The sequence below is a fragment of the Lissotriton helveticus genome, chromosome 1_1 (assembly GCF_964261635.1).
Source record: "Lissotriton helveticus chromosome 1_1, aLisHel1.1, whole genome shotgun sequence".
NCBI classification, from domain to species: domain Eukaryota; kingdom Metazoa; phylum Chordata; class Amphibia; order Caudata; family Salamandridae; genus Lissotriton; species Lissotriton helveticus.
The window spans coordinates 413,224,611-413,244,175 of record NC_136057.1 but is presented as its reverse complement, the minus strand read 5'-3'; the positions used below and the strand labels follow the sequence as shown (position 1 = coordinate 413,244,175).

The 19,565-nt window shown below is 47.5% G+C and overlaps 1 protein-coding gene across 1 annotated transcript in view; it reads left to right on the top strand.

The window, feature by feature from the left end:
• OVCH1 (ovochymase 1) overlaps positions 1–19,565 on the top strand; it is a 1,371,455-nt gene that overhangs the window by 380,368 nt on the left and 971,522 nt on the right. Inside the window, exon 9 of the mRNA XM_078673763.1 lies at positions 4,898–4,988. Coding sequence (XP_078529889.1) covers positions 4,898–4,988 — 91 coding nt within the window. The remainder of the gene's footprint in view (positions 1–4,897; positions 4,989–19,565) is intronic.

Here is a 19,565-nt window from a genome sequence, read left to right as displayed (position 1 = left end):
AAAGTATAATCCAAGATTCCTTATTTCTGAGACAGGGGCAGGGGGTATACCAAACTGAATGTGCCAGAAACTGAATTCCCATCACAGAGTAATAGGCTCGGAGAAACTGTCTTCAGACATTCAAACTATATTCATAACGTCAGTTCATTCAAAGTTAATTTTTTGTGTGTAAATCTTAAAACTAGCAATTTACACTTTAACATTAAAACGGACCAACTTGAAAAAAAAACAATAAAGAGTCACACAGATACAATAAAATCTCTTCAGATTTATGTGAAATACTTGCCCACTATTTATTTTTATAGGAAATGTTTGGCTTGGGGTTATGTAGTGTTGACAATAAAATAAAAAGTGCATTGATGTGTGACTAGATGAGCTGGCACAAGGCCATGAATAATTTTCACCGGTTTCATGTGAAAGGTTAACAATTAAATAGTGGAGCACTTCTAATGTATACGTATTGATTTTCTGTCTTAATGCTGTGGAATGAGGGAATAATGTTTCATATGACATTGGTTGCAACAACATAAACTAAGGGGCTTGACGCAGAAAGTGAGCAATACATGTACATTAGGAGAGCTCTTTGTTAACATGTGGTTTGGGCTATGATCAACGATCTTCGTGGATCTAGCTGGGACATATCGTGGCGACAGATGTGTCAACAGTGTTTAGAGCACCACTGTTGTCTGTACTACAATGCTCCTCTGATTATAATGATGTGCGACATTTGTACCACTGTTGCCACTTTCTGTATATAAATCATATGAAAGGTTAGTTTGTGCCTTTAGATGGTGAACTGTGCCACATCCAAATCTCACCATTAAATATCTTTCAAAAAGGCTGCACAACTAACATGAAGCAAGGTCCTATCCAAAAGGTAGTCTTGGGAGAGTTCCGCTGTCACTAAAGTCATTCATTGATTCATTTATTTATTAAACGGGGAGGATCCCTTTCGCTCGAACTACAGACTACAAACAACTTCAAATACCACATTGTCTTTGGATCCTACATTTTCCACCTTACTAAACAGGTCAGAGTAACCTAGATTCATGGCCCAGTGCAGTGGCATATTTAATGTAATTTAACGAGGGCATTGTATGCCAGAAGTTGAGCACGATTAGGACCAAAATAAGTTACTCTGCAGCATCCTCCCGTGCCCCCCACCTCCGTCCCATACTTTTAGGGACCCAACGAGCGGAGCTCGGAGAGAAAGCTCCATGTGTGCAACACACTTCTACTTACTGCTCGCAGAGGAACTGAACCGCTTTCCCTTTCTGTACTCCACACCGGCCGCCGGCGCTGCTTCCTTTCACCGACTTCACCGGCCCGCTCTGTACGTAATGGGCCTGATGGTGGTGGTGGTGGTGGTGGCGTGCGTGCGTGCGTGCGCCTGCTACACGCTGCTGCAGTCAGCAGTTCCAAGCAGCAAGTGGTGGTGCACTTGCACTTAAAACAGGGCGGTGGCCGCGGCACTGGTGGCCTGTTGCGGCGGCCTTTATAATTAATTTGGGGACACAGTGTCCCCAAATTAATTATAAAAGCCGCCTCAACGAGCCACCAGTGCCGCCGCGGCCGCTGCCGCCCCAAAAATGGTGCCGCCTGGGGCGGACCGCCCCCCTCGCCCACCCCTAGCTACGCCGGTGGATGGGGTCCTTGGTGAGGGAGAGGATCAGCTGAGTTGTCGGCATAGATTATGTTGAGGTCGTGCAGTCGGGCAACGTGTGCGAGCGGGGCATGTCAATGTTGAACAGGGTCGGGCAGAGAGAGGATCCCTGGGGTTCGCCGCAGATTATCTCAGAGGCTTTGGAACGGAATGTGGGGAGGCGGACACTGTGCGTTCTGCCGGAGAGGAAGCAGGTGGTCCAATCCAGAGCCTTGTCTCGGATCCCTGCTTAGTGTGCGGTGGCAGACTGTGTCGAAGGCGGCAGAGATGTCTAGGAGGATGAGGGCTGCGTTCTCGCCGTTGTCCAGCACGGTCCTGATGTTGGTGCGGCGATGAGGGCAGTCTCGGTGCTGTGGTTGCTGCGGAACCCTGACTGGGAAGGGTCCAGGATTCTGTTTTCTTCGAGGTATCTGGTTAGCTGTCTGACGGTTTTCTCGATGACCTTGGGCCGGGCCTGAAGTTCTTGAGGTCTCCTGGCTCTGCCTTAGATTTTTTGAGTAGGGTGTTGATCTCGGCGTGTTTCCAGATCTCTGGGAAAGTCGCGGTCTCGAGGGAGAGATTGATGACGTTGCGCAGGTGGGGTGGGATGGTGCTTCTTGCTCTGTTGAAGACCTGGTGCGGGAATGGGTCCAACGGAGAGCTGGAGTGGATTGAGCGCATGGTCTTGATGGTGTCCTCGATGCTCACGCTGGCCCAGGCTAGCATAAGTCACCTTTTATGTGGGCTTTTGTCACCAAGTCAGGGTGCATGATTTTTAAAAGTAGGACATGTAGAAATGTAATGTTAACATGTCCTTACAGTGACTAGCACCCAAATACATTGGTTTTCATTCTTGAAAGGCTTGGCTGTCAGTTAGAAAACCAGAGTACAGAATAAAATCCTAACACTGTATATCTAGAATAGGACTAGCTAGAAAAATGAACATCTATTTTTAATAGTTATCAAAAAAAAATAGTGAATTCAAATGTTGATACAATTTAGGCAAACGTAACTTTTAGAAAGCTACCTTTTCCCTGCCTGAAATTCCTGGAGGTTAAATTTGCTCCCCGACTTCTAGCCAGCAATTACCATTTGAATAGGTATGAAAGGACTTCTAGAAGCAAACAATAGGCTGACCTGCAGGGGCGAGTCCTCCGAACCTGACAGATTATGCATGGTGGGAGGGCTGGAGTGTCCTTTTTGTAACATTACTGTCAAATTCTGCTTTAGTGTCAGATCTTGCTTGACAGGTCTGCTGGGTTTACATATACCACTCTGGGGCATACTTGAAAGGCAGATAACCAGATACCAAGATCATTCTTGTGTATCCACTATCTGGTTGCTGAAAGACCTGCTTTGTTCCATCAGACTTCTGTTGCTGGGCTTTACATATAACAGTGGAAGTTTAGGTGGGGGGGCTTGAAAACAAGGGAAACAGGATGCCAAACAGTTCTTGTGTCTCCACTGTCTAGTTGCTGGGAAACCCTAAGTTTGTTCTACCAGACTTCTGTCTCTGTGGTTGTGAGGACAGTGGTCCCAAAACTGTATTTAGTGTTTGATGTGGGAGGACACTATGGTGACCATTGAACGCTCCCCACACACATCTGCAGGCCTCAGACCCCATGTTAGTGTGGCTGAAGTCTTTTACCATCTTGAAAATGTCCAGAATGGGTAGGGTAGGCTCCGAGAACTTTTAACCTATTGGTGAGGATGTGCCTTGAAGTCCTTCCCACACACTTGCTTGTGCCAGGCATAAATGTGGCATCGCTAGGCACCCACCCCAGAACATTCCTAGACCCGAGGAAGATCAGAAGAGGACCTAACCTTCTGTCCACGACCGAGAAGAGATTTGAAGAACTGAACTTACTCCTCCTTGCAGCCAGTTCAAAGAAGTGACCTGTTAAAGCCACAGCAACACAACAAGCTACATGAGGCTTTTTCCTACAACTGGACCTTTAAGGGAGCCTGCATTTGGCCTCTGCCTACCACCCTGTGAGTCTTTGGGTGCCTCCCCAGATGCCCAAAGGGGTGGAGAGGAGCTTTAGAAGTGTGGGTCTTTGGTTGATTGTTACATAAAGGTCTAAAAGCTTGATCTAAAGTTTGGCAGGTGGGATACTCTGGCACAAACATGCTGAATACCCCGCCCTATTAAAAGTGCCATAGGATATAATACACTTATAAAGCAGGAGACAGAATTTCTGGTAAGTTTGTGATGGAGTATGTAATGCATTCATTATCTCACTTGCTTAGCGCAATACTATACACTTTATTGATTGCAAAATCAGTTTAGCATTTTGGTCTGGCAAACAGAGGGAGAAGCAAATTGTTTCATTTTTAGGGTTTGCTTTCAGACCGCTTTTGCTGGTTGTAGTGAAAGATCTATTTTAAACAATACGATGTAGTACATGAAAAACATGCTTTGGCTCAGCTTCTTACTCCTGACCAGATGGCTTTCTTTCTTGTCACCCACTTCCCTGCTTCTGATTTCATTGTTTTCCTCCCTATTGTGTCTATCCTGGTCTGACCATTCCAGTCTCCCCATGTTGCTGGAGTGGCATGTATTCTGCAGCTCCAGACCTTGCATTGAAGTGCAACTGACCGACTCCTTTCTCTCCCTGCTCCCCTCTTATTGAAATCCCCCCCCCCAGCAGCTGCTTACCCCCTAGGCATCAGGTCAAATTCCAGGATGGACACCCACTTCTGTGCAGCTACACTGGGCGTTTTTGAATGAATTTTCTTTTTCTTCCCCTCCATTGCAAGGGCATTTTTGATGGGCTTCCTTGAACAAGATACCTCTGTCTTCTAAATCTCTGCTCTCCGTAATATTGTTAGCCTCATCAAGGAACAAGTAGATAATCTATAATAGATTCTAATAGTCTTGAGACCCACCCTTTCAGGTTTTTTTTTTCTCAGTTTGTCCATGTTTTTATTGAGAGCATGCTTTGAGTGGAGGAAATGTAGTACAAGCAGAACAGTCCTTTCAAGTTACATGCTTGATGCCCTTACTCTCCTTCTGGTCACTTGTCTGTTTCAAGCCAGTAGTCTTATAGCAAAAAAATTGCTGTATTGTACAGTTATACAAAGCAGACCAGAAAAACTTTTGGCTAACACTTTGGTCACTCTTTGGTCTTTCATGAACCGAGAACACGTTGTTATGCAAATTAATTTGAAATGGAGGTTTTTGTAGGCTCCAGTCAAAATTAATGTTCTGAGCCCCGCTGATGCTCCTTAACAGTGTCTATTTTTTCATTGCAGACGAGTGCAGCAGTGAGGGACTGACGGTCAGTGGAAGCAGCGGCACTATTCAGTTTCCCCAGGGCATAGGAGAAAACTATACTAATAACTGGTAAATGTAACTATTTTATTTTTATTCTTCTTAATTCTTATTGGAGTCTTAAGGTTCTAGCACTGAAAACGTGGCACAGGTAGAAAGGACATTCAGCTGTGCGCCCAGCAAGGGGTGGCCATTTTCAGTGGTTAATGCGTGCCTGCTCAAATAGTGGGTGAGCTTTTGCATATAGACCTTACATCACTTTCATAAGGTGTGGCCGTTCCAAAGAATGGGATTGCTTTGCATGCATGCTTGCTTCATTCTGTCAAAGCATGTACACTGGTTCTGCAGGGGACTGCCAGCCGGACTGGGAACTCAAAGCAGCCCTGGCAAATTTTGCCAGTCCAGCCCCCGCTCGGCGCGTGGCGAGCAAGCGCAGCTTGCGAGCCTGACCATTACTCAGGGAGGCTTGGGGGTCCCCCCCGCCCCAAGAAAAATTTGGAAAAAGACAGGCCAAAAAGGTGAATTTTACAGCACATTTTTAATTACATATTCAATTTATCATCTTTCAAAGCACAGTAAATAGTGCCACCAACCATTTAGCCCAACCGTGAACATGAAGCATAGGTTGTCCTCAAAGACACTTATGTGACAATATACTTGAATAACAACTTGTAGTACACTTTATGACAGGCATGTGCTTTACATGTGCATTGCATGTGCGCAACCTTTTGAATCTCGAAAGAACCTTGAGGTTACTACGGAGAGTGATCCCATTTAAATGAATGGATGGATGGATGGCTGAATGAATGGATGGATGGATGAGCTTTGATGATGTCTGCGAAGGACATTGTAAGAGTTTGGCCTGACAGCTTTATCACTGTATAACACTTGGGTTCTTTCCCAAGGGCCCCCTCTCGCCTCAAAGGCCACCTCCTATTAAATAATAAAAATAGGTTCTCTCTTGGTTGCCTAAATCAGTATGTTCCCTGATGAGAATGTTCCCCCAGCAGCAGGATGGCACACAAGTGAGAGAAGTTATGGCTTAAGCTGCATAGTACTTCTATTGCACAAACTACTTGGAGGTTCCTGTGCAGCAAAGTAACTTCATGTCTGCTCAAAATGCAGATGTACAGGGTTACTATCATGCCTGGCATTAGGCAGTGACACTCTCCCTTGTCATGAGGGGAGGATCCTTGTACAGCTTTTCTAGGCTGATGAGCTCACTGGTTGCAGCAAAGTGAGAGCTACAGCCCAGCTTCTGCCAGGTGCCTGTGCACTAGTGCATGTAAAGCACCACACTGCCTGACCCTGACACGATGAGTGTGTGTCAGCTGGCCTTTTCTCAGCCTGGCTGACACTCATCATACTTTGGGAAGAGGGGAGGGGCAGAGCCCAGGGGCCCTTCCTGATGTGCTGCTACTGCTACCGGTGAATGGGAAACAACACTGCCTCTAGGAAGAGAATGAAGTCCGACAAGCCACTTACCTTGATTATGCCTTTTCTCCCTCCTCTTCAGTGACTTATTTATCAAAGGCCCTTGTGGATTTTATTGTCATACAAGCACCATTAAAAATAGAAGAGCATGTCTGAGCAGCACAGTTAAGGAAGCTATCTCCAGCAGGACTATTGTAGGCCCATTGAGAAGACTTTTGGTGTTAAGTCAGCCAAATTCTGGAAATGTCTGTACATTCAACAAAAGGCCATGTTTAACACATTAAATGTGTCAAGCATTGAAACGTTTGGAAAAACAAGCAAATTGCAGGTGCTTTCTGGAAAGCACAGGGAGAGAAATGGCATGGAAAAACTCTGGCCTTCACATCAAGAGATTATCATTAATGATACTGATTACAAATATTTCCCGCATTACAAATTGAATCATCTCTAAGCTCTAAAATGGGCTTATTTAAATTGCCTAATATATGGTACCAAATATCTTAACCTAAAATTGGGATATAAAGCCTGACCTGCATGCAGATCTTAATTTGTGCTTGTGTTAGCAGGTGATAGGCAACAGCACTCATATTTAGGGACTGAGTTAGACATTTTTCTCATCATCAGATATTGACCCTGAGCAGAACAAGAAGAAAGGAGGGGTAAGAGTAGGATCATAAAAAAAAGTGACAAACAGTGAAGCAGGGATGACACAGAATATGCAATAGTGAGATAGAGGGTGAAGTGCGGTGGAAGAAAAAGGCATTAGGTGGAATCAAGACTTTGGTTGGTATTCGGTAGTCCAGGCATATGGCATTTGGCCTCTAAGAAAAACTTGGAGTCGCTGCGCTTAGATTTACTTTAACAAGTTAAACATTGCCTGCAGATAGCACTTTAATTAGCATTAGACAATGATTACTAAGTTAATAGTGGAACCCAGCCCTAAAGTGTATGTTAAATCAGGGTAGGGTGTTGACATCAGAAAACACCTTAAATTTACAGTCAAATTTATATTTGACATGTATCAGTGCACATAGATAAAAACTCAAGCACTTGGGATGCCTCATTGGATACCACCCATATTCTTACAAGAATACTTACCTAAGTAGCTGCTGCAGGATACCCATTTGCACCTAATGAACATGGAGGAGAGGACAGGCCTCATCGTACACTGCTGTTGAACTGCTGCGTAACCGCGTTGAGTGAACAGTGATCTTTCAGTCATAACGGGGTCCAAAGGTGTAGCTATCAATAGTGCAGCAGGCGCAGGGGCACTGGGATCCAAGTGTCTGAGGGCCTACTTCACCTCAATTATAGAATTTTCGAGTCAAACCCACCAGACAGCGCAAGCTGCCTTACTCAAAGACCTATAGGGGCTTACATCGCGCCACTGTTAACAATTGGTTGGTTTTGTCACTTTTATTTGCTTGCTTCTTATTCAATGGCTCTCCTTGTCCCAGCTTGTTTATCTTGTGTTTGTCTCTCCCCTGGATCACAGCATCGTTACCATCTGTAACATTGGCTGTTTCTATCCATCCACTGCGCACTTTTAGGAAACAATTTTTCTTTTTGGCTGTCGCACTCGATGACAGTGCACATGATTTCCACATCTCTCCTCTTCCACCCTGTGTGCTCTCTCAAAGGCCTTCCCGCGCTCCATGTTTCTCTCATGTGTATGTCTCCCTGACTCACCTCACGTTCCGTGTTGTTCGTGCCCTCGTGTACTTCTCTCCCCCTCCAGGTGTTGCTGCCAGTTTTGTGTGTTTCTTACTCTTTTGTGTGCTTCTCCTCATTTTCTTCCTGTGCTCCGTGTTATTCTCCCATCTGTGCTATTCTTTCTTGTCTCCAGGTGTGCTTTTTGACTTCTCGCCTTCACTGCCCCATTCCCTCCTTGGTTACCCCACCCACTCCTGCTGTCCTCTTTTTTTTTCCTATTTTGTACTCGCGCAGAAAAAAAACATTTCTTCAAAATGCATTCACCAAAGCAAGTGGCGTCCCCCATCTTGGATCAATAAAATAAAGAAAATGTTTCCAACGCCATTTTCCTGGTTTGTGCATGCATTCTGACTTTGACCTCACATACTTCATCTTGCATATGCACACTGGGGAATTGACATCATTGCCAGCAACGGTTGAGTCATCAAGCCTTTGTTTATTATTATAATTATTATTTATGTGCTTTTTCCTGATGCTGCACAGCATCAGGAAAAAGCCCATGCATCGCCGAAAGGCATTGGCAAAAGTCAGTTGGTCCCCAGACGTATTGACTTTGTCGGTGATTGCTTCTTTATTTAACTATAAACCTTACCTATAAACCCAGCGGACGGGGGCCTATTTTTTTCCTTGCTTGAGTTCGGAGCTATGGGGTAGCAGGTAGATACTGGCCACAGGGAATTATACAGAAGGAAGTAGAAAAGTCGAAGGAAACGTTGCAAATTATGGCACAGGGCTGCTCTTCCTGATTATTTTTCGTGTGAATTAACCGTAATAAGATAGGGTGGGCGTATTAAGTTTACACACTGTATGCAAAGCATTGACATTAAAGATCCACAGAGGCAAACGCGAAATAAAGTTCTGTCAAGAAACTGGATTCCGCAACAAAAGCAGTTCTTACATCTCATTAAGTTTAGGAACAACCCCATAGCTGAAAGTTAAACTATTGACGGAAGGGTGTTCTTTAAATCATACTCTATAAATACGACCAAAAACTAAATAGTCGCAAACGGCAAGTGGCCCTGCTGCTTTAGAAAGACTTTAGGAACATCGTTTTTTTAAACACGCTCACAGGGTAGCGTATCACATTCTTCCGGTAGGTTCCGTGAACCACTACTAGGGGCCTATACCTTTTGTTCTTTAATCCTGGCCCAGTTGCTACCCCCGCCCAGCAGTGCCCACACTGCCCATGCTGATTGCAAAAACGACTGGATAGCCTCACCTGCGGGCGGCAGGCAGGGGGGCTAATTAATTTATGGCCGCACTGGTCGGTGCCTCTGTTTCCGTCGTCTCTCTGTTCTCTGGGATGCCTCCAAGTCCTGGCCTCACCAGACACGCACTTTTTATTGGGGGAGCCCCAATGCGCATGACTGGTCACCAGCCCCTCCCAGAGGGTGAACTGAACAGAGTAAGACCACGCAGACGCGGAGACATCTGCGTGCTACACACCACTCCTGATTATTAAATACACTTGGCCAGGCTGCACCAGACTCCAAAGCAGACAGTTGCTTTTTGGCAGCACAGAGTGGAACAACCGGGTAGTAAATAGTACGTCTGACCTCTGCTGCTCCAGCATCAGACTACTGACTGACTCACGGATCGAAAATCGGCCCCTTCAACAAAACCGGCCCCCTGTGCAAAAACCGGCCCCCACCCCCTCCAGCCGACCGGGGGATTGCCCGGTGCCCGGAATTACCAGTCCGGGCCTGAATACGGGCCATATTTAACGTTCACCCTCCTCTGCCAGCCTCTATTGAGAGGGACCAAGAAGGCTCCCAGGAACTTTCTGGAAACTTTGTGGGGTTGGGAGTATGGACAGTCAGTCTGTACCCCACAGATGTTGGGCGGTGTTGCTGGTCTCTTTTTAGGTCTGGCTTGACAGCGCAATTGTTGTCAAACATTGTGATTTAACTTAAATAAGGGTTTTAAGAAGCACTACCAGAAACAGGGCTTTAGTTCCGTGTACATGCAGGTATCCAGAAATGCATGTTTTGATTGGGCAGAAGTTGTATGCTTCCACAAAGTGTTGGTCCTTCACGCATATGTGATCATTTTGTTTATCCAGCTGTCTGAGCCAGCATCGGTATAGCAGAACTTGAACTTTCAGGGGCACACACATGACGCTGTAGTTCTATTAAAGTGTCTTGGATAAATGGGTCATTTACAGGGTTTGTTTTCCTCTGGCAGCCGCACTCATAGGAAGAGGTCGGTGATTAACTTTAGGCTCTAGTGCCGAGTTTTGTGTGAGAGACCCCAAGTCATCACTAATCTAGATGGGATTTTTAGGTCTCGCTTGACAGTGCAAGTGGTGCCGGACCTTATCTGTTCAGAAAAAAAATGTGAGTCCTACTGAGAGGGGCTAAGGCTCCATGTATGTGTCTTGTAAAGCGCACTGCTGCCCTGAGGCGTTGTGGCGCTGTAGACCGCTGGGGAACCCGTCCTGGCTATCCCTGTGAGATGGTCCCTACTGGGTATCTCCAAGGTGAAACCAGGCATCCCCGGCGAATGTGGGGGGCCGTTGTAGAGATGAGGGAAGCTAATGCCCAGAGTTGCCGAGTGTGATCCCTGGTTAGAGTAGGCACCGAGGCGAGAATTATCGAGTCCGCTGACCCTGGTCCACGACCCTGCCGCGTAGGGAATTGAACCCTGGTCCCGGGCCGTTCTTTGCTTCCGGGTCTGCCGCCTCTAACCAGTGAGCCACACCACTCCATCCACATGTTGGTTCTCCTGAATACAGGATTTGTTTGCATTGCACTTTTTGGTTTGTGACAAAGTTTATGCTCTAAATAGCAGGGCTGAGTTTTCCCCCCTCAATGTGGTAATGTCTGTCTGCGAAATCTGTCACACTGGCTGCTGCAATGAAGGCAGGGACCACAAGGAATGCTTTGGAGGGTTTTGGCTGTCCCCCTGACCCTCTTCACACCCATAATTTCTTTGACCGCTATATTACGCCCCCCCCTGCTGCTGCTGCTGAAAGGGCCGATAACTGGGAAAATGTCATTGTTCTGCAATTCAGTTTTCAGATGACCACCTATATGATTACCTGAGTGCCCTCGCAATAGCGAGGAAGACCCCTGTACACCCTCTGGACTCCACCTCATAGGTGACCCCTTACTGATGTGTGTTGGTTTCCTACCGCTGGTTGTGGTAGTGATTGAGTTGTTTTCCCCTGTTGGGAATCTGGTTTGGGGGGGAGGGAGGATGAGGGGGAAGAAAATGAGCCACAGCAGGTTTGGGCTGTTGATGTGGGAGGCGGGTGGGAATAAGTTAGATATGGATGCATGTAATAACGGGTATCACAATGTCACATGCCACCGATCATACTGTCAGCTTAATTTCGAACAGCACTTGCCTAGTTGTCTTCACCCACTTAAGGAGAATGTGTCAGCCTAGATTTTGTAATGGATGAACGGTTGGGACCCCCACATACCGCTTCCTTACCTGGAATGTGCGAGGGATGGAGGAAGCCTGTAAACGCAGGCATATACTATCTTATTTAGATAGTCACAACATACACTGTGCTTTGCTGCAAGAGACACACTTTAATCCCACTGTCCCCCCCCATGTTTGCTTCCCGATGGGCCGGGCATGCCTGCCTCTCTTCCTATTCCTCATATGCTCGAGGCACGTGTATCTTAGTGAGAAAGACCCTGCCATATACACCGCTGGGGAATGTTACAGATAAACAGGGTCGGTACTCTATTCTTTGGGGGAGGATAGCCAATCAGACCTTTACCCTTGTGTCATGTTATGGGCCCAACACGGATGGTCCGGAGTTTTTCCGGGTGCTCTGGGGATTGGGTCTATTCATCTTTTATGGGGGTGGGGGTTTCAATGTGGCGTTCAATCCCAGCCTGGATTGCTCACACCCGCAACCGCATCACTACTCTCGATCACAAGCCACTCTCAAAGCACTACTTGAGGACCAAGAACTGGTCGATGTTTGGCGGCATGTGCTCCCAACAAAAACCTGCTACACCATGGCCCAGGTCTCTTGGTCGAGAATAGATGCATGGATCATTACTAGAGGCCTTGCCCCATGGGTGACACATTCCTCCCATCTTCCCCGGACCTACTCGGATCACTCCCCAGTGCTTGTTACTGTGTCCCTCACACTGACTGACTCTCCGTTTCAGTTTTGGCTCTTCAATCCACTCTCCCTCTTAGACCTGGTATTCAAGCAGGAACTAGAGTAGGAGATCACGGACTTCTTTCCTAGGAACGAGGGCTCGGTGGAGCACTATTCCATGCTGTGGGATGCTTTCAAGGTTACTGTGAGGGGCTTCTGTATTGCGAAAAGTGGTGGAGTCCTGAGGGACATCCGGTCCACCTTACTTCTTTTGGAGACAGAGCTCGGGCATATCGAGGCGGAACTAAGACAGTCCCACTCCTGAACTGCAGGCTAAGTTGCGTCCTCAGTGACTATCAAGAGACAGCAGAAAGAGAATGCAAATACAGAGGGAAATATTCTAAGGCACGTCACTACAGGGAGGGGGCTAGACCCAGAAAGATGCTTTTGGCCCTGGTTCGTCCTCCACGTTTTTCGAATACAGTGCTTGAGATCGAGGGAGACGATGGACGAAAGCATAGCGACGCGACTGAGATAGTGGAGATTTTTAGGGAATTTTACAGATGGCTGTACAAAACTCACAGGTCTCAGCCGGTTGATTCCACCCCCCTTTTTTTTTTAAAGATACAGCGATAGCCTGGCTGGGGAGATGGACAGAGGGAATTTTTATTGAGGCATCATGAGGATGAAGTAATTATAACACGCAATAATGCAGTTGCAGTCCAGGAAGGCTCCGGGCCCGGATGGCCTCCCGGCCGAATTCTACAAAACCTTCCATCATCTACTTATCCCAGTGCTGAGACACGTGTTCGAGGAGGCTCGAGAGATCGGTATACTCCGCCCCCCCTCTATGCAGGAGGCACGCATTATAGTCCTACCCAAGCCGGGCAAGTCGCCTACCTCAAGCAACTCGTATACAGCCTCACATAAAAAAAACGTTCTAGAGGAGTGGGGGTATGAGGACCAAAAAATTCCTCGCTATTTTTAAACTTCCCATTTTTGTATATATAGTTGGCCCCAAGTAAGACATGACATTTTTCGCAACTTGGACGGCATCCTCCCTCCCTAGTAACAGGTATGTCCTGTCACCCCTGCAGGGGCGCTAATGGTGAGTAGAGAAGGGGGCATTTAAGTATCTGGGGCCCTCTTCGGATATACCTCTTGGCACATACTGATAGTGCGGAGACAGGGCCGAGCTGCTTCTTGCTAGGGCACACACATCTTATTAAGGTCAGCAAAGAAGTGGGTGGGAATTCTGAGGGGCAGTGCCACAGAAAAGTATAACAGGTGGGAGAGAAGGAGCATCTTAGAGACCACCACCCTACCCAAAGGGGAGCGGTACAGCGATGTCCAGGACTCGAGGGACCGCTGGATGGAGATCAGAGCACTACACAGGCGACTCTTGGGGAGGTTCACGTCGGAGTGGAAAATCTGTTTGCCAAATTACTTAAATGTATTCAACTGCCACGTAAGCCTGCATAGGGGCATTCTGCCCCTTTCCTGTTCCGCGATCAGATGGTTGGGGAACAAGCATGATATGAGTCAGTTTACTTTAAGCCCTGATATTGCCCTGTATTCCTCTAGTAGGACAATAGAGTCCTGCAGGTAGTCAAGGGCATCAGCAGCATAAAAGTAAACCATGTGGTGGGTACTATGTTCCTCAATCCCGCACTGCTGTGCATGCAAGCTTAGTTTATAGGTCAGCGGTTTTATAGCTAGTGGAAAGATGATTGGTAATTAAGGGCAGCCCTATCAGGTGCCTTGCAGGATGGCATAACGATCGGATTGCAGTTGCCCTGTCTCGATATGTGCTACTGGTTGCCTGTATAACACACATAGCCACCTCAGAAATCTGGTGCTGAAATACAACATTTCTAAAGTCGCAAATAAGTATTCCCACCTCAGGGTATCAAAGGTATTCTCAATATCAAGCGAGACCGCTGCTGAAAACTCAACACCGGTCGGGTGGGTCCTCCAGCAATCAATCTATTACTCTCGTTCAATTTAAGCGCTCCTCAGCTTCTGTCATACCCCCCCCCCCACCCCACCCCCCCACCCCAAAACCATGAAGGTGCACTGAACCCTCAGAACCACTTTGTGGGTGTCTCAAGCCACCGCCCTGAGTGAAGTGAAACCTGCGTTCGAGGCAAAGTATTGTGCGATTTGCGTCACCATCCGAGAGTGCCTCTGTCTGCAACCCCCATGTGAAAATACAAGAACGGGTCCTCCACCACCGCGGCGTCAGTGGGCAGGGATCAGACTCTGTACACAGAAAGTATGCGGTTCAAGGGATCATAGAGCTAATCCCCACACAGCATAGAAAAACCTCCAGTCTGGTGTGCAGGCGATGCATCAGGGAATAGAGAGAACTCCCTGTCCTCTGGGTGTTGCAGGCACCATATGTCATGTAATCAGCCATTAAACAGCCATCCCTGGAGGTCCTGGATCTTTTTACGACCGCTAACCCATACCGAGAAGGGGGGTGATCACGAGTGATGACCAGGACGAAATTAAAGTCACCTCCCCAAATAGCGTTAGGGTCTCGGAGGAGGGCTGGTTGAGGCCATCCAAGGAACGCACAGTGACCAGCATTTGGGGCATAAATTGTAAGTAAAGCAAGGGTCATACCATACCATCTAAATGGCCCTGCATTGCAATGTACCGGCACTCAACGTCCACCCTATGAATTACCACCACGAATGGGACCCTATGAGTGATCCAAATAAATACCCCCCTCGCATAGAATGATGTTGACATGCTGAACACCTGGCCCCTTCATTTTGCAATGAGTTTGTGTAGTTCTGTCATCATAATGTGCTTCCTGTATGAATGCAATGTGTGTGGCTTAGTTTAAGGTTAGACAGAATACAGTGCCTCTTGGTAGGAGTAGCCATTCTCCCTGTCAGTATGTTGTAATGCAGTGTCAATTCATTTGGGACCTCAGCCATGATATGTAGGTGTCAGTGTCCTCCCCACACCGCCAAATATATGCACAGAGGTGTCACTGTTGGCCAGCCTAATGCATGTGTGTAACTCTTGCACCATATAAACCAACTCAAGAGCCCTCCCTTCCATTCCACCCAGTCCGGGTACCATGAGGTGGCCGGTCATTGTACAAACATCTTAAACACTGCATACAGATAAAAATCAGAGTATTAAGTCTGGTCCAATATGATAAACTGTGGTGTGTGGCAAGCACAGTTCATAACTTGTGGGTCACTGCGTCCTCCGTGACCCACCCAATGTCCCCTTAACCTCCTCTCCCTAAGCACAGTATACCCTGCCCTCCAAATAGGGCATGGGTCTTACCATTCAGGCAAAATAGGGTCACTTACAGCAGGTCATCTGACCACCAAGATGTGAGGTCTGGCCCGGAATGTTCATCCCTCCCTCCAACCCCTGCGTGAGTCAGTCATATCATTTGTTTCCAGTCGTGGAGGCCCAATCCAGCTGAAGCACCACAAACTGGTTGCAGTTCTGGTGCAACACCTCCGCCTGCTCCTTGGCTGCCTGGTCCTTGAAAGGTGCTTGTGTGGTCTCCTTGAGTGATGGTGGTTTGTTCTCTAGGTAAGCCAAACTGCAGTATGTGGGGCTTCCGTTGGTGGTGTTGCTAGCCCTTTTGCGTGTTACCATGTCCAATTGTCCTCGGGGGACAAAAAGTAGTGGGTATCCTTCCCCTCAATGACCTTAAGCTTTTCCAGAAAGAGGAGTACATATAGCAGGTCAAGGCTCCTTACTTATTGTTTGACCGATGCGCAGGTGCTGCAACGCCGCTGCACCTCAATGGTAAAGTCTGGATAACCGTTGATGGTACCACACTCAAATAGCCAGGGCTTTAGACCTGAGGAGCTGGAGGATCAGGTCCTGGTGTCTTAAGTTCAAGAGATACTCTTATCACGTGGCGCAGTGGTGCCCTCGGGGGCAGGAGTTGCTCTCATTCAATTGAGGAACTTGCATATCCTTCCAGCCAGCACCGTGGACGCCAGCCACTGTTCCTGGTCAAAGTTCCACACTGGGAACTTCTGCTCGTTCTGACGGGAAGCCCAGAAAGCAAACATTGTTCAGACATGAGCAACTTTAAGCATTCTCTGTCTTCCATTGTAGTGCGGTCATGACTGCATGCAACCCCTGCCTTTGAGGATGTAAATCCTACGCTGTGGGGTATATTGAGGTCAAAGCGAACTCCATGTTGTCTGCCAGTTTCCGGTGGTTCACTCTGAGCAATTCCACTTCTAAGGACTCTGCATCAATTTTTGACATCAGTGTGCTTTTAGTGTCCAGGATTGTCTGCAGTTTCTTTTCAAACTGGCTTGAGTTTTTTCAGGGTTACATCCAGGTATCGCAAGACACTAACACCCTGTACCTGCCCACCGTCCTATGGTGTGAGGTCTACTTCAGGCAAGGAGTGCACCTTGGGCAGCTAGGATTCGCTATCATTGCAGATATTGGCTCCCATATTCCCAGCAAAGTTCCACAACTGCACACTAATGAACTAGGGTATTTCTTAGCATAACTGTTGGTGCATTTTAGCTACAGGGAGTGGAAACATGTTTACGTGCCACCAATACCAGCACAGTCACTCATCAGCAGGGCACCTCACCACCTCTAAAGTACCTGGGTGTCAGTGTCCAATCCAGACTGGTCTCCGTGTCCACTGGGCCTCAGGGCAGAGAAGACAGTGTAGAACTCCACTTCCCGATCCACCTCTGCGTTTGCTCAACAGGGCCCACTTGGGGTGCTCATGGTCCTCCATAGCTCCAATAGAGATCCAGGTCCACATGAGGGCATCCCTGTAAGAGCAACCCAGCAGCATGCCCCACCTCTAGTGCATTGTTCAGAGGTTTACGTCCAGGGGCCGTCATTATGAAGGGGCCCCTATTTTATCGGTGTCCTCTCACTGGTGACTGCAGCCCACTCATGTTCTCCACTTGCTCCGGGCCCTTTATAATGAGCGGAAGGGGAGGATCTGTCTGTTGTGGTGGAGACCCCAGCATCACACATCCAGTGCTAGCAACTCCATGAGGGCCACTCAAGAGCTGGGCTCCCACATGCACAGGGAGTTCTTATTCTCTACTCCCCTCTCAATTGTCCAGTTGGCAGCCTGCCGCAAGCCAAAAGCGGTCCCGGCCTGATTGGCTGCCCATAGCCTCCACTGACTGTGAACTTCATTGGCATACTTCGAACTCTCTGGGCCGTCCTTGAGTCAGGTGACACTGTCATTCCATCGAGAACCCACCACTACTGAGCGCAGCAGCACCCCCATACCCTGCCCCTAAAGCCGGGGGTCCCACCTAGGATAGACCGCTACCACCATCTTGGGTGCAGTTGCTGCCATAATAAGAATGCACTGATGCCTGCCAACCCAGTAAGTGTCCTGAACAGCCCAGGACCTCTGGGGATGCAAAGTTTGTGGGGGAGTGGGAAAAGAAACCGTAAAACACCCCTAGGGCCCCGGGAGCCCAGCTGATCCAGAATGAAGCGGGATGGCACCGGGCCCAGGCGTGATCAAGCTAGTGCTCCTGTCACCATCTTAGTCATGCCCCTATGGCAAGCCAATGATGAAGGTTATAGACCAGACTGTTTCTAATAAAGTTGCCAAAAAAGCAGTAGGCCTAAAATATTGATTATGAAAAGTATGTTAGTCAATGGACATTTAAGGGTAGAATTGTATTACTCTGTATTACATTTTACTGATAGGTATTTTGTTAGGTGGATTTTCAGACTACCATAGAAGTTATGGGATTTGGTGCTAGTTAACTTCTCAAACTATGGGTGTAGATTTGTACTTTCAGAGTCTTTGTTCTGCCCTGTTAGAAGAGATCGTAGTTTGATGTGCGAGCTGTAATTTTGAATCGTATGTTATATTAGGAATCTACCAGATTGTTTCCTTGTGAGGAAGGGTATGCTCAGTACAGAGGCCTCCGTTGGTAATGGAGATAAGCCACATATAATAGCTACAGTCATGATTGGTTCGATAGGAAAGCAAAACTTCTTTCTAATGCCATAGATCTGATTTGCTTATTATGAAAAGTTCTGATTAACTTATTAGACCTTACATATTGATTTTGAAAAGTTTAAGATCCAAAGGCATGCAAGGTGGAGCCTGGTCTATGGATAGTGATGGCTGCTTCTTGCTATGGCTCAAAACTTACCTGGGAGCGGGCTGTGTCTATTAATACTGGCATGATCGCTCTCCATGATCAATTAGCCCTTGAGAAATTGTTGTCCTCTAAACCCACCTCGGGGGTTCCAGAAGAATGGAAGGACTGCCCAAACAAGCCACCGCCTCAACCCCACCTTTCTCCAGACGCAGCGGGGGCAACATCAGGAGCATGCACTGTGTGCTCGCTACAATGTCATGAAAGCTGCTTGCGGCTGAAAATGAGGGGCTGAGGCACTGCTGGGACAATCAGTAGCCTAAATCAACTCTCTGAAGTGGTGTGGAGGAGGAAACAAGCTGCCCAGCCCTAGCATCCAATGCATCTAATATCTGCTGCTAATGAGTGGGAACGCGCAAATCTAATCACTATGGAAACAGTTGTCACTAGACCATCCTACTGTGCAAAAAACTCGCACGAGAAGAGGGGTGAGTTTGTATTGCACTTTGCCCCATCCCCCCACTTACATAACCATTTCATCCACCCACTTTGTTCTGCTCCCTATGCCATAAACTGCTCCTGTCGCCTGGGAGTGATGTGCACAAGGCCCCACATCACGCACAAGGCCGCACTCTATATAAAAAATACCAGAGCTGACCAGGGACTGACTGAACCCTCAAAGGTAGGAGGTTGTAAATTCACACCGTGAAATTCTCATCTTGGGGTTTCTCACTCACCAGGCAACATAGGGCCCTCTGGTTCTGATGAACTGATCTTGCAATTTCTCCATCCTTTCCATGCAATTTGAGCCCCCGCTATATGCTCGAGCATCGCGGGGACACATGTACTTTTACCAAGGTGGGTCGTGTTACTATTGTCACTCTATGCTTGTGGCACCAAGGTGCGAGGCTCATGCTAGAAATCAATCCTGTACCTCCTTTAGGATTGTGAACTGGGTCATGAGGGGAGGTGGGGGTGAGAAAAGAGATAACTGACACAGAAGGGACCAGACTGTTCAATTCATCTTTGTATATGCATTTGGGCATCAGTGAGGCCCTAACAGGGAAGGGGTCTTCCATTGTTCTGTAGTTATGCCCATTTTGTGCCCCACTCCAGGAATTGTCACCTACAAATCACACACATGGGCAAAAGGAGAACATCTTTACTTCTGCTGGTATAATTGACACACCCTGTTCATAGGTGAGGACACGTGTATACACTTTACCGGTGCATACTCTTTGTACTCTCATGTGATGCTGAACACTCTGCTCATTCCTACAATGGCACCTGGTAAGACTTCACGGTAGCTGCTCTTCACAGAAATGGTTGGGAAACTCG